Source organism: Trichophyton benhamiae (assembly GCF_000151125.1).
Source record: "Trichophyton benhamiae CBS 112371 chromosome Unknown Abenha-F-W-01a06.fp72, whole genome shotgun sequence".
In the NCBI taxonomy this organism is placed as follows: Eukaryota; Fungi; Ascomycota; class Eurotiomycetes; order Onygenales; family Arthrodermataceae; genus Trichophyton; species Trichophyton benhamiae.
Genome location: NW_003315105.1, coordinates 508,417 through 521,855, shown reverse-complemented (window position 1 = coordinate 521,855; position 13,439 = coordinate 508,417). Strand labels below are relative to the sequence as shown.

General features: G+C 46.3%; 6 protein-coding genes across 6 annotated transcripts; 2 read left to right on the top strand and 4 right to left on the bottom strand.

The window, feature by feature from the left end:
* Nucleotides 1-1,479: 1,479 nt before the first annotated feature.
* On the top strand, nucleotides 1,480-2,646 carry ARB_07618 (uncharacterized protein; the record flags this gene model as incomplete). Its single annotated transcript, XM_003014265.1, has 1 exon — nucleotides 1,480-2,646. One exon carries the CDS (start codon nucleotides 1,480-1,482, stop codon nucleotides 2,644-2,646), a length of 1,167 nt encoding a protein of 388 aa, XP_003014311.1.
* Nucleotides 2,647-2,811: 165 nt separating this feature from the next.
* ARB_07617 (uncharacterized protein) lies at nucleotides 2,812-3,843 on the bottom strand (the record flags this gene model as incomplete). Its single annotated transcript, XM_003014264.1, has 1 exon — nucleotides 2,812-3,843. One exon carries the CDS (start codon nucleotides 3,841-3,843, stop codon nucleotides 2,812-2,814), a length of 1,032 nt encoding a protein of 343 aa, XP_003014310.1.
* Nucleotides 3,844-5,113: 1,270 nt separating this feature from the next.
* Nucleotides 5,114-6,033, bottom strand: ARB_07616 (uncharacterized protein; the record flags this gene model as incomplete). Its single annotated transcript, XM_003014263.1, has 4 exons — nucleotides 5,114-5,143; nucleotides 5,245-5,331; nucleotides 5,530-5,925; nucleotides 6,022-6,033. 4 exons carry the CDS (start codon nucleotides 6,031-6,033, stop codon nucleotides 5,114-5,116), a joined length of 525 nt encoding a protein of 174 aa, XP_003014309.1.
* Nucleotides 6,034-6,693: 660 nt separating this feature from the next.
* ARB_07615 (uncharacterized protein) lies at nucleotides 6,694-7,480 on the bottom strand (the record flags this gene model as incomplete). Its single annotated transcript, XM_003014262.1, has 3 exons — nucleotides 6,694-7,024; nucleotides 7,124-7,182; nucleotides 7,250-7,480. The coding sequence occupies 3 exons, from the start codon at nucleotides 7,478-7,480 to the stop codon at nucleotides 6,694-6,696; spliced, it is 621 nt and encodes a 206-aa protein (XP_003014308.1).
* A 1,015-nt stretch (nucleotides 7,481-8,495) lies between these two features.
* Nucleotides 8,496-9,005, bottom strand: ARB_07614 (uncharacterized protein; the record flags this gene model as incomplete). The annotated part of the gene is made up of 2 exons (XM_003014261.1): nucleotides 8,496-8,783; nucleotides 8,877-9,005. 2 exons carry the CDS (start codon nucleotides 9,003-9,005, stop codon nucleotides 8,496-8,498), a joined length of 417 nt encoding a protein of 138 aa, XP_003014307.1.
* A 2,310-nt stretch (nucleotides 9,006-11,315) lies between these two features.
* ARB_07613 (uncharacterized protein) lies at nucleotides 11,316-13,101 on the top strand (the record flags this gene model as incomplete). Its single annotated transcript, XM_003014260.1, has 2 exons — nucleotides 11,316-12,746; nucleotides 12,814-13,101. 2 exons carry the CDS (start codon nucleotides 11,316-11,318, stop codon nucleotides 13,099-13,101), a joined length of 1,719 nt encoding a protein of 572 aa, XP_003014306.1.
* Between the last annotated feature and the right edge of the window lie 338 nt (nucleotides 13,102-13,439).

Sequence of the window (13,439 nt, the reverse complement as noted above, 5' to 3'; positions counted from 1 at the left end):
TACGTCTTGTCTAGTTATCCCTTCATGAATCTCCTTGAACGTCCACTTGGAGAGACACCCCTCTTAATGGGTAGAAGTAAATGCGAGGCTTCCTACGGCTCTCGGGCTGACTTCTTCGAATTCTAATCTCGCTCCCCGCCAACTCCTTTCCTCCCATAAATCTGCCGATCTATATATTGTGGTTCAAATTAGCCCATATATAACATGTAACTTGGAGCCGGGAGCCTTACCCAGAACCGCTTCATAAATGGCGGCATCCACCACTACAGGCACAGCAGGCAATGTTACATTCTGGAAAAGGCATATGTTAATTATTATGCCACAGGGTTGTGCTGTGTGGTCCACTTACTTCCATACCCACAGCAAGGCGTTGCGCGTGATTTGTCTGCGCACCACTGTGCATAATTGTTAATTTGTCTGGTCCAGTATATGTTTTAAGCTCAGAAAAACTTACGAAAAATATATTTGGATTGCAGCAGTAATTCTTGCTTCTGGCTACTTTAGTACCCAGCCCACTCAATAAAGCAGGGCTGAAGGCTGGTGATGCGAGAACTAGCAACGGAGACAAAAGTATGATTAGGATTTTCATCGTTGATAGTCAGTCTCATCAGTTAGCAGACTTCGAAGTTTTTCTTTTAAAGAACAGGAAGGGGGAACCCCTTTATAAGTCTTTCGATTGAATGATAACACGGTGGATTATCTCAATATTATGTGCAAATTCAATTAGAGCAGCGGATATTAATAGCTACGGGTTTCCAAATCCGGCATTTTGCTTAGTAGGCGAGAAGCTTCGACTGCAACTACCGAAGAGGCAACGAAATGAAAATATATCGCGCGAAACTGTGGAATAATTCGAAAGAGTGAATAACATTCTTTGTAACGTGATATACGGAGTACATAGGCATCTATCAAAGCCCTTTCATATTCTCCGCGCAATTCACCGAGTCGAGTATTAACTAGTCAGCCGGATATTTATTGTTCACGTGATAGTTAACTAAGTTAGTTAGTCTGCCCTGACTAATTGACGTTTTAGGCGCGGGCGCTAACTAAATTTTGCGCAAGCGCCGAAGCGCATCCGGAATACAACTTCCTATTCTCAAAGAAAGTCATAATTTGGAGGACCAAGGCATCAGTCTGCCAGTTAGGGACACGAGAAGACACAACATTTTCATCATGCAGTTCAGTGACTGTCCCATGACGCCAATGAGAGTTCGTGGAAAAAAGCGACATCGTAAAGATGTTAGCCAGGGCACTACGGAAAAACGCCCAAGGCAAACTTCACCAAGAGTCAGCACCAAGTATACCCATTATTCACATGTACACTCAGAAGGTACAATCATTAAACCAAAGCTCTGGACGCAGAGCGCCGCCCCTTCAAGAATTTCCTTACAATCATTGCCTATGGAAATCCTGCAATACATATTTTTCGACTGCCTGGAAATAAATCTACTCCGTGTGTTTCCGCAACTTGCGTGTGCGATGTCCAACAAGCGCATATATTCCTGTATAACTATGCTTGCCATCTGGGAAGAACCAAGTCCAATCTATCATACGCTTCAATCAATGGATGAACGGACAGGGGCTTGCTTGGAACGTACAGAGGGAAAAATACTGAAAGCGTTCCGTCCAGTTGGGTATCGATATCTATCCACAATAGAAAAGGCGAGGCTACAATCCCAAATTCTTAACTGTCGGTGGGCGACTCTTGAACTTATCAGCTCTTGTGTTGTTAAGTGTGCCGGGCTGGGGCAACTACTAGAAACTCATGATGACAACCCGCAGATGCAGGAGCCTGATTTGATTCGCATTTTAAATTCACGAGAAAACACTTTACTGAGGTCTTATTTACAGATTGCCAGCGTTAGAAACAACCGCAGTCTATGGTGGTCCTTGAACTTTCATGTTAACGGAAATTTCGATCCTGTGATATTTCGAAACGTTGCGTGCGTCTTTTCCATTCCGGAAAAAGCAATAGATAAGAGGCCATGGTCGTCCCGAAAGGTGGAGTTGTTCAAGTTACTTCGCCTCTTACTCTATCAAGGAACCAGCCCAGCTCCCATTCAGCCATATTCCCGAGAAGTGCTCCATGCAGGTGTGCATCAAGCTATTGTTGAAGATAATCCAAGCATGGTAGAACGGCTTCTTGAATTAGATGAGTATTGTGTTAGTTCCGAGGCGTTCTCGTTCAACGGTAGACCGAAGAATGCCGGCTACGATATCCCATCCGAACATTTCCTTACTGCCATTCGCCATTCCACAACTCTGGATATGATGAAAACGTTAGTTCGTGCAAGCGCAGAGTCACTTCCATTTGACAATTCAGAAATTACTGAATGGGCGCTTGAATACGAGAAGTCATCTTCTCCATTTTGTGAATGGCTCTTAGAGCTTATGGTTCAACTTCCTCACCACAGGAGCCACTCCTCAAAACAAATGTTTATCTGTGGTATGCTCAACTTGGCTGGCTTTAATTGGAGCCTGCCACCGGTGGGCGCGGGGCGGCTCCGTTATGTGACAAGTGACCCTGCTTATAGGCCGTACGTCGTTGCATGGTCGGAGGAGCCATACCCGTGGCCTGCAGACTTGTTTAGCTACACGGACAAAGCTCCCATAGATCTTAGCGTCTTGCAACACTCGAAGTCATGAAATACGTTGGTTCTACTACATTCGCAGTCGCGTAACCCTTATTCATAATACCAACATATATTTTAGGGAATCCGGTGGCTCCTTTTGTTCTCAGATAGTGACTCGTTGGATGGGTTTCTTAACGCGAAGTCTATAATACATTTTCACGCAAGTTTTCCAACAGACTTACGATCCGGTACAGGAATATTTTTCCATTAACGTCATGATAGATGCATCATCTCGGGGAATGCTATCCTTTCTCTTATCAAATAATAGCTGCAAAAAAGGATCTTTGTTTGTCTCCGCATGCCTGGCAGCTACCCTGAAATGATTATGGCTCACTGGCCAAGGGTAGGGATACCTGTATTGTTTGCCACATATATGTAAGCTCAGCAAGCATCTAAAAACATCGAGTTCGCGATCCTCGATGACTTTTCTCAACACTGCTTTTGACCTATCGGGAGGCCAACCACCGTCGATATAGGCATCTGACGAGAGGAGGGTAAGGAGTTCTAGTTTGTCTTCCGTCCAAGGAGGTGTGAGAAGTCGATCTGGCATTCTGCATGGCTCTGCTGGATAAGGAGGAGCACAGGGAAGTCGAAATATATCGATTTCTTGAAACACAGGGTTCAAATCTCGAATTTGGAATGCACCGAAACTGAACCATATTGCAATCTTGCATGGTTGGTCATTTTCCAGGCTATGCGCGCGTATCACCAAGTCTCCTTTTCCGCGTTTTCCGACAGGCGTAGGATCGAATCTGTTTATATTTTGCCAATATTGATCTAAGTTTGAGAGAATATCTTGGTCTTCGTCTGGGGATATCACAAAATGAGAGCGTTTCTCTCTGATAACATGCTCCACATATTCTCTCTGGCATTTTCGAAGCAACGAAGCCGTGAGCCACCTGCACTTAAGAATCTCGGTTTGGATCTTTGCTCTCTCAAGGTGATTAAAGTAAAAGAAATCGAGGGGGAGGAAATGGTGAGATCCATAGATATTATCGAATCTTGACGAGCGATTGCAGCTGCTGAATGCAAGACGGATAAGCCAGGTATATAATATCGACGATGATAGGGTGTGAGCAATGCGTATTGAAGCACGAGGGAAGTTGAATTCAAGGCATTGGAAGAAGATCTTATGCACCAGCTCGGCGGGCAACGACTCTATGGGTGACCTTCGCCTGGATTTTATTTCCAGACGACTTGGGATGTTCATTGATATCAGCTGCCTTGTCGAATTTGATCAGTCCCGTGTGTCTCTCAGATTGGAAGAAAAGGGGCTCGAGGTTAGGTTTTATGTTTTCTCCTTAACGACTTATTCTCCTCCCAGATTGGCCGGAATAAAAGTTATCGACGCTGTTCCTGTGCCGTCTTTGCGTCTTTTAAGTGAGAAAAGTTCTCTACAGCATGCGGATTCGGCAGGAGACCAAACGTTGGAGGGCGTTTCGATACCAGCTGGCCATTTATATATAGCAATACCACCGGATTAACAGTGCATGTTTTGCATTCCCACTCTAGGCTCCATTGATAAACACGAGAAATGCACTATGCGAGTAGGTAGTGATTGCATTAGTTCGCTGGAGCCGGGAGAAAAATCGCGAGACTGGATAGGAAGAAAAGCCATCGAGGAGGCAAATATCGATGTAATAGGAGCCCGCGCTGCTCTAGCATGTCCATGGCTTCGTGCTAACTTGTTGCCGAAGACAGACACAACATGGGGTATGGAGCATTATCCCAACTCGGCATATTAATCAGGGGAAAAAGCAAAGCAGCCGCCATGCTTAATCCCTGGTATTCACTATCTGTTGACATACTGGCATCTTGTGTCCGGGCCCTTGTGGGCGGAGTGCTGCAACAATGCCGCCGCTCTTCTCTGCCACCGGATATCCCGGCCGGTAGACATGTGAGTATCTCCTGTATCAGACACCGAATAACAACAACAGACCCAATCCGGAGGTCCGGAGGGCCCGGAGCCAATTGATACTGCCTGTTCATCCGTCCTGCGATGCCCAATGTTGCATCTGAGCCTGGCTGTCGGTTGTTTGCTTCTGGTCGTGCAGAAACCCCCTCATTTTTTTTTGGCCCTGGATGTCAGCATGAGGATGGCAAGGGAGGTTATGCGATGCGGCCATGTAGGTTACAGAGCAGTTGGTTGGCTGCGAATTGTTTTATCTTTGACTGGCTAGTTCGACTTGGTTGGCTACATTGATAGATTTTATGAACAGCTGCGAGGATGTTAACTAATGCAGCCTCATAAGCCCGGAAGCAACGTAACCAGACATTGCCAGTTGCACAAACGGGAAAACGAATGTAAAAAGGAACATGCTTCTATTTGAAACTCTCGGTTCTATACAGCTGTGGTTGATAGTACTCTCCAGGCAGCAGTAGGATGCTGACGAAAAGGCGTTTCAGGCCACAGAATACCAAAAATACATAGAAAATCGCGGATACAAGCTGTGGCAACGGCTTGGTAGCAGTGTGCGGTTTTACATGACAGCCAAGTCGCCGTATTTCTCCTGTTCCGCGTAAAGGTATCAGTAATCATATATAACACATTCGTAAATGCGGCACCCCGACTGATATAATGTGCGAAGGATGTGATAAGGGAACTACTGACCTTGTAGCCTGGTGGCATCCAGATACCCTTGGATACGAGCTGAGCGGTCTTGCGGTCGATTTCTGGGGCGGCAGCAGCAACATCGTCCTAAATTGTAGCGGTCATATCATTAGCATCGGCAATTCAGGTACGTAGTCATGCGAAGCTTCGCCAATCCGCCCAGCCACCGTGGAATTTCCAATGTGGAAGCAATTCCGGCCACAATTGGAAATTCGAGGTGGCCGAAATTGATGACAGGCACACTTGGTACAAATGCAACAAGATTGGGATATAGGAAAAACATACGACTGTGAGGTCCTCGAATGGTCTGGCGGACTCGATGTTGTCCAAGGTCTGTGACAAAGACTCCAATTCCATCTCGACCTTGCCCTTAGTCTCCTCGGCATTCTTGACGGCCTGAGCCTCAAAGGCTTCGATGGCCTTCAACTGTCGGTTGACATCGTAGGTGACTGGCTTGAAGTTCTTGAAGTGCTGCTCGATCTCATCGACGATGGCCTGGTTCTTCAACACCTTGCGGTAGTGGGCGAAGTCGACAGTCTGGGGCGCTTCGGACAGGACCTGAACCTTGCGGCGGGCGTCGTCGTTACGCTTCTTGAAGGCCTGGAGAGAGGCAGCGGTTTGGCCGCGAAGTCCAAGGCTCTGGGCTACTTTGGCCCAATCGAGTTTGAGAGCAGCGCTCCGCTGATAAACTGCGTGTTAGCCGGCTATGTCGACTCAATGGAGAGAATAACGGTCGAGAACAGGTGAATCGTCTCGGGAGACGGGAGGGAGACGTACTGTAGCTGCCATTGTGACCGTGGATGTGGTGTGTCTGGATGCTGTCGAGACGTGCAGTTTCAACTCCGTCGTTCTTTTCTCCTGCTTGTTCCGATGAAGTTCAGATGTTTGGCAAAAGTTGGTCACGTGGTATATCACGTGACATGACGGGGCCCTGGGGTCGCTTGCGGGCGGCAGGGAGGATTTGATATTCGCGACGACGAGGTCATTGCTGACTGTTATACGGGGTAAAGCTGTGCTAGGCCTATTTGCAACTGTGGGAATAGACAGTCTGGGGGTTAAAGATGCACCATTAGGGTGGTGTCTCTACTGGAAGCAGTCTTTGATAATAGTAGATAGGCGACTGATACTAGCAGGAGGAACTGATTTCCCTAGTTATATCAGATAACTAGTTATATTCTCTCCATTATTAGGATGGCGTGGAGAGCAAATAGGCTATATATATGGGAATGCTTGGTGTTGTTTCATCAAAGAGATTTAGGAGAAATGAGATACAAGAGCATTCATTGATCCATTATCTAGAAGTAGAATTTTTGTGCGCATCAAGTTTTGGTTTACCATACTTATGATCACAGCATTTTGATATCGCACGCATCAGGCGGGGCGTAAGAGGCAAGATACAAAGGTTGGTCCAACATCATTCAAAGATGTGTAGGTACAATGGCAGGGTCATTATATGCTCAGTGCCATGATGGAGTTGACGATATCGTTGTCGTTCTCTTTGAGGGCCTTGACAGCCTTCTTTCTGGAGACGTTTGCTTGGGCCATGACAAGCTCGATATCCTTGGCCTCGAGGCCAGTGTCGTCAACCTCCTCACCATCGTCCTCGTCCTCCTCTTCCTTCTTCTCGGTCTCGGCAGCCTTGCCCTTTCCGAGGTCTATGGCTTCCTGACCAGCAGCTTCACCAGCAGCGGCGTTGGCACTCTCGCTAGCGGCAAGCTGTTGAGCAGCGGAAGCCTGAGCCTGGGAGTTGAGGTCCTCGATCTTAGCCTCACCGAATATGCTAAAAGTAGAATCTAGTTAGCCCTATACTCCGAGTCTGTGATGACGGATGACAGTCGGAGCTGCCTTCACCAGGCATATATTAATAGCATAAGCTTACATCCAGGTGTTGCTGGTTGGGGAGCGGTAGACATCAGGCTGGTTGATAACGAAGAGGATCTAGAGATACGTCAGCATCAGGACATCCACAAATTGTACAACTGCTCGTAGTTTGCCGTATCCTTACGTTCTTTGGTCGGCGAAGGGTAACTCGAGTAATTCCAGGAACATGCTTCAGCCCGAGCTTGCCAATTGCTTTTCTGGCCTTCTTCTCGTTGCGGGAGAGAACGGTAACGCCGGAGCCACCAGGAATGTTAAGCTCCTCGGCGCCTTCATCACCAGCCTCAGAGTCGGAGCTCTCCTCGACAGTGGCCTTGACATCCTCCTCGGGGAGCTCTTCTACTCGTGGGTTGGCCATGGTTGCTGTAATACCGGAGGGGGGGGATTATGTGTGGAAGAACAGGCGTGAACTCTAGAAATCGCACATAAGGCCCATTAGTATTACTTCCTCCGCCTAGCTGCAAATTATTCGAGGCCAATAAAGACAGGAACAGCCACCAATTCTACTTACCTGGGCGCTGGCACTGGGATTCAAATGTTGTGCTGGTTCGGTGGTTGTTGTTGGTACAGCTGCGAGCCGCTGTGGTGTGTGGTCTCGCCCAATCCCGTTAGCGAGGTTTTTTTTTTTATAGCACACAAATCAGATAAATATCACAACAATATCCTACAACAGCACGCTATTTTATAGAATAAATATTTACAGTCACTATTAACTATCAATAGAATTATATTCTACGTAGAATGAAGTTATAGGTTTCTTAGAGATAGTATCAGTAATTAATACCATAGATCAGGGCTTTTTTCGTCGGGATACCAATGTGCGGCACTACCCCAGCCTCTTGGAATGGTGGAAACTTAGATAGGGAGAGCACTATAACCCCGTAAAAGCCTGGATAGGGAGAAGTATTGATCTGAGCATATGGAATTTTTTATTACATATAATACCACAGTCAATCACAGAGTCAAAAGGAAGTTCTTTTTTGCTTTGATTTCTGAAAGTCGTAAAACCATGGTAGTAGAAGCCTGTTGTGAATCCAGTATTATTCCATCTAATCGGGATAAAGTGGTTCGCAGATTAAAATCTGTCCTCAATTCCTCAGGTTGAAACTGATTACAGTTGAACATTCCTTCTTGAACAAGGGGAGGGAGACTCTATGCCATTTTTACCTCAAGCACAAGAAGCCCCCCCGAATTCAATGCGCCATCCTCCGAACATCGTCAACCCTTAATTCCTCACGAAGCAGCGCGGACTTTAGATAGAGATTTTTGGACAGCGAAGCGAGCCTATAATTGTAGAAGGAGCAGTTAGCAATTGAGTCAAGCCTTCATAAGATAGCTTTGCATGCCCGTATATTCGACATGCATAATCATGTCTAGCCTGGAAAAGTAAGACGAACCTGTTTTCTCAGTCTCATGACCTTGAACCGCTCGAAGTCGGTCAAGTTGCGTCGTCGGTCTTGTTGTTCCTTCTTCTTAGCATAGCCAGTCTCAGCCCATTTGGCGTCGATGCCGGACTTCTCCCAAGCCTTCCTCATGGCTCCAGTTCTGGCACGTCGGGGGAGTTTTTCGAGGCAGAGAGATGTGAGGGTGACATGGGCGAGAGGGATGGATTGGCGTGGGACGACCTTCTCTTCATCTCCGGAAGGACCATCAACCAAGACCTATATTTTTGAGTATCCCATTAGATAACCTGATTCCTCCATCCCGCGCATAAAAACAGATACCGTCGGAGGGTCAAACAAGATAAAACGTACGCGCTTGTGATCTATGATCTCAGAGATAGCAGCAAGTTTGTCTGCATATGGGCCTCTTCGGATCAGCACGACTCTGCCGACCTCGACAAGTTTCCATGTCGAGGGCTTAATATCAATCTCTTGAGACATGGCGAAGGAGTCCTGCAAGCAGTTCGAACAGATTAGCCGGGGAACTAGGACAGGCGCGCAGAGGGAGGAGATGCTCACTGTCCACCGAGGGAGTGCTATAGAGGGTGGATGGGGGTTGTCGTTGTTGTCGAGTTGAACGCTGTCTTCTGGTATCGCGAATTTCAATGTGTCCAGCGTACTTTTGCCCACAAAAAAAGATGCCTCGCTTAGCCATCATCGGTTTAGTGGATTTTGCTCCGTTTAGGTTTAGCGCGATTTTGCTGCTTCTTACATAAAGATGTTTTTTCTTTTCAACTTTTTTTCTGAACATCAACAACTTTTTCTTCTTCTTCTACTCGCCATCAGGATCCTCGTCAAGAGAGGAATCTGGGAACACTGCGATGTTACTAACCATCGAGAGTAAGTCGAATTCATTCTTTCACCTCCCTGCTTCCTGATATGATGTGGTAATTTGCGGTTGATCCGGCTTTTGTGAAGCTCCCGCCAGAGCATTCTCAAGCAACTGTCGGGATGATATTTAATTTCTTACATATTCTGATTTTTATTTCGTTCCATTGACACTGTTACGATTCTTACCTTGCTTGGAATAATAAGCTAACAGTTTGGTCAGGATACTAGGATACAACTTTGTGCATTGCTTAGCTAACAGCCAGCGCTCCCACCCACTGGGCCTTTTCTGAAGGTAATTAATTAGTCGCACGACCCTCCGACTCCCTCCTTGGTTTCCTGATGAACATCTTCGCACAAGATAGTAGTTGATGCCTGCGGGCGGTGATATCACTCTTTTCTACCAAGATCGCTGAAAACCATCAAAGTTGCTTCTTGAATTTAGCATCCCACTCATGCATTGTTCAGCGATGCTAATAAGCCAAGAGAATCTTTAGGTATTTACCTCAGCTTAGCACGCCTGTTCGATGCAAACTATTATGCGAGATATTATACGATGTTAGATATTCTAGCACACAATAATTTGCAATAAGACACATTCTTTTGGATACACATGTTTTTTAACTTGGTAAACCGTCCAATAAAGCTCACGTTGACAACGTGCCAGCCGAAGAGTATTGGTTATCGAGACATTTCCGGCATGTCGATTTGGGTTGATATCTGAGATTATCTTCACCTTAAGGAGTCCAACTACATTAAAGGCGCCAATCTCTTTACCATTGATCGGTCATCTTCGTCCTACGGCATTGAGAACACTCACATGAGGCTTCAGTACTCCATCTCCTGGACCTCACCAAGATCTGCGGTATAGCGTTCCCAATAAGGGAATGTGTCTTGTGCTAGTATATAACAATATTGATGGCTCTCTTTACTCCTGTAATAGCTCTGCACTAGCCTTATATTGCAATCTTTTCATTTCTTGGTATAGATACTTCAGGCTATCAATATTTTACCTACTAAATAGAAGCATGGCTGGTCAGGTTGGGTAACCTTCTGGCCATTTTGACATATAATATCATCGTCAGTGTCGTCCGGTACGTTCAAGTCCTCGTCTATTATTCAGTAAGTTAGATGATAAAACAAAATAGATATATGACAACACCAGCTGCTTTCTCTCCTTGTTCATTATCTGGTTCAGAGTCGCTACTGCAACCGAAGATGCAACACCATAAGGTTAGTTAGAAAATAATATATCCGTCATGACTTGAGAGGCAAATCACTTTTGCAGGAGGTGAAAAGAAGTCAGGCGGGAGCTTCCGGTCAATCTCGGGCCATGAAACGTTGGGCTCATGGAGACCAGTGAATCGTGATGGGTATACCTACATGCGGGAAGACGGAAGATGGAAGGCGGATACTACCTTGTACAGCTACACGCGGGGTAGCATCTCAAAGCCCACAGAAGAAGGAAAATTCCCTCATGCATCCTTGACCTATCCAGTCATTTTGCAGTATTATTGCTTCTTTACATCTCCTTCTCATGTTGTTAATTCTCCGGCTTTCCTGCTTTTCTGCTCTGGATGTTTTTGATGTTCTGATGACTAATGCACAATGATCTGATAAGATTGCCAATTCTCCTAACCACAAGCTTACTAGCGCAAACTCAAAACGATATAATTTTTGAGTAATTCTTTTCGACTTTCGCCGACTTCACCGGAACGACGCCCTTTTTACTCATAACTAACTGCGTTCACTGACGCTGCATGACCACCACGCGTTAAGTTCGGCCATGTAAACTGGTTTGGACCTGAAAAACGCCTCCAGGCGTTTTTTTTGCCTTAAGTTGATGAGCGTCGCCTTTCTGCATAATTCCGAGTTGCATACCTAAGCCAGTCTTGCTCCGCACCTGCGATTCAGGCTGCCACCATGTCCAACTTTTCATCGCCAAAGGCCCGTCGGGCCTCTTCCACCCCTCACTATCAGACATTCTCTACGCCGCCGCCAAAGTCAGCTGGTCGCCCTCTCTCTGCCGAGTCGGGCTCTACGAATCCCTCATCGTCTCACATCGCGGGCGACCGCGCGGATGCTCCGACCTCCACCCCTATCCCGATACAGCAGATGACGGTGCTTGCATTTATTGCTCTCTGCGAGCAGACTGCGCTCAACTCGATAAGTCCTTATTTGCCGGCAATGGCGGCATCCTTTCCGGAGGTCGAGTCGCATGAAGTTGGGATCTATGTCGGCACCATTGCATCTGCCTTTGCGCTAGCGCAGTTTTCTACCAATTTTTTTTGGGGTTGGTTATCGGACCGCATTGGGAGAAAGCCCGTCATATTATTAGGAACAGTCCTTACAGCCGTTTGTTTTCTTGCCTTTGGATTTTGCAAAACACTATGGCAGGCTATCGTTGCCCAACTCTTCATGGGTCTGGTCAACGGGAACCAAGGGGTTGTCTCCACATGTCTGGGGGAGATAACAGATCGCAGTAATCAGTCGCGTGCCTTCACATATCTACCCGTGATATACGGAATCGGAGGTATCACAGGCCCAATTTTGGGAGGGTTGCTTGCATCGAAAGATCCAAAGGGCCAAACTTACCCATTTCTTGCTCCAAACCTCGTGTCTGCTGCAATATTGATTGGAGACTTTATCATTACCTCAATATTTTTGGAGGAGAGTGTTGAAGGCGCGGAAATGCTTCCTCGAATCTACAGAAAATTCCGCGACATGTTTACTTGGTTATGGCAATTTCACAGCTCTTCGCGGCCAACCTACTTGCGAAACGACATTGACGCGGATTATCCTCGGCGCTCTGTCCGCCATGGAGTCCATCATTACAGAGACTCTGTTGATAGCGATGATGATAATGACGACACCGATATCGCTATCACACCTCTCTTCCCTCACCGCTCCCATAACGAAGCACTCAATCGTGATGAAATCTTCAACAGAGATATGATTCTCTTGCTTCTCACCTACTTGATCTTTTCTCTGTCGAATGTCTCATTCAATTCTCTCTACCCTATCTTCGCGCAGGCTCCACCACCTACGGGCCGAGAGTTCAATCCAAAAGAAATTGGCATGTCATTGGCTTTTGCCGGTATCGTCACGATAGTTTTTCAGATATGTGTATTTGGACGGCTTCGTGACAAAATGGGTAATAGATGGTCTTACCGTGCCGGCCTGCTTGGATTTGTTGCATCATTTATCCTGATGCCTTTTATCGGCTATAAAGATAAAACGAGTGCTGACATAGCTGTCTCAAAACAAAATGTCTTCGTTGCTGTGGAAGTATGTGTAGTATTGTTGATCAAAACTGTTGCAACTGTTGGAGGTCTTACCAGCGCATTACTCTTGGTACGTGTTCTGCCCTACGATAATAATTATACATTAACTACCTGTGTTGCTAATGTTTTATCTCTAGATCACCAATTCTGCCCCAGACCACTCTGTTCTAGGCTCTCTCAATGGCCTTGCCCAGACCCTCTCTGCAGCAGGCCGTGCTGTTGGGCCATTTTTGTCCGGAAGTCTTTTCACCCTTGCCACAAAGGTAAAGCCGAAGGGCGAAGCTCTTGCATTCGGCGTTTTTGGTGGAGTAGCCTTTGTCGGATTCTTGCTTAGCTTGGGTATTCGTTCTCGCAACCTTGAAGCTGAGGGGTGGGGAGAGGAAGACGATGATTGCGGGAAGTCGGATGAAGAAGACGACGTTTAGCGATACACATTCCCAAACAGATAATCAATCATTATATACTCCCATAACCGGAGTGATGAATTCCAAGAGGAAAAAGCAGTCCAATGATTTGATTCCCTGATATACCAGCGTACCAGCGTTTACATACCCTCAGGCTTGAACGATTTACGAGTTTCTTTCGGTTGTTATTTGGAAGAAGAAAAAAGAAGTAATAGTGTGAGACGGAAAAAGGCGCTTCTGCACCGGAGACAGGTTTATATAGTGTGCAATACCATGGTACATAGAAATACTAACAGCTAGGATATCACTATCCTAAAAGGAAAAACAGGTGTTATGATGAATAGAACTTTATTAAGGGA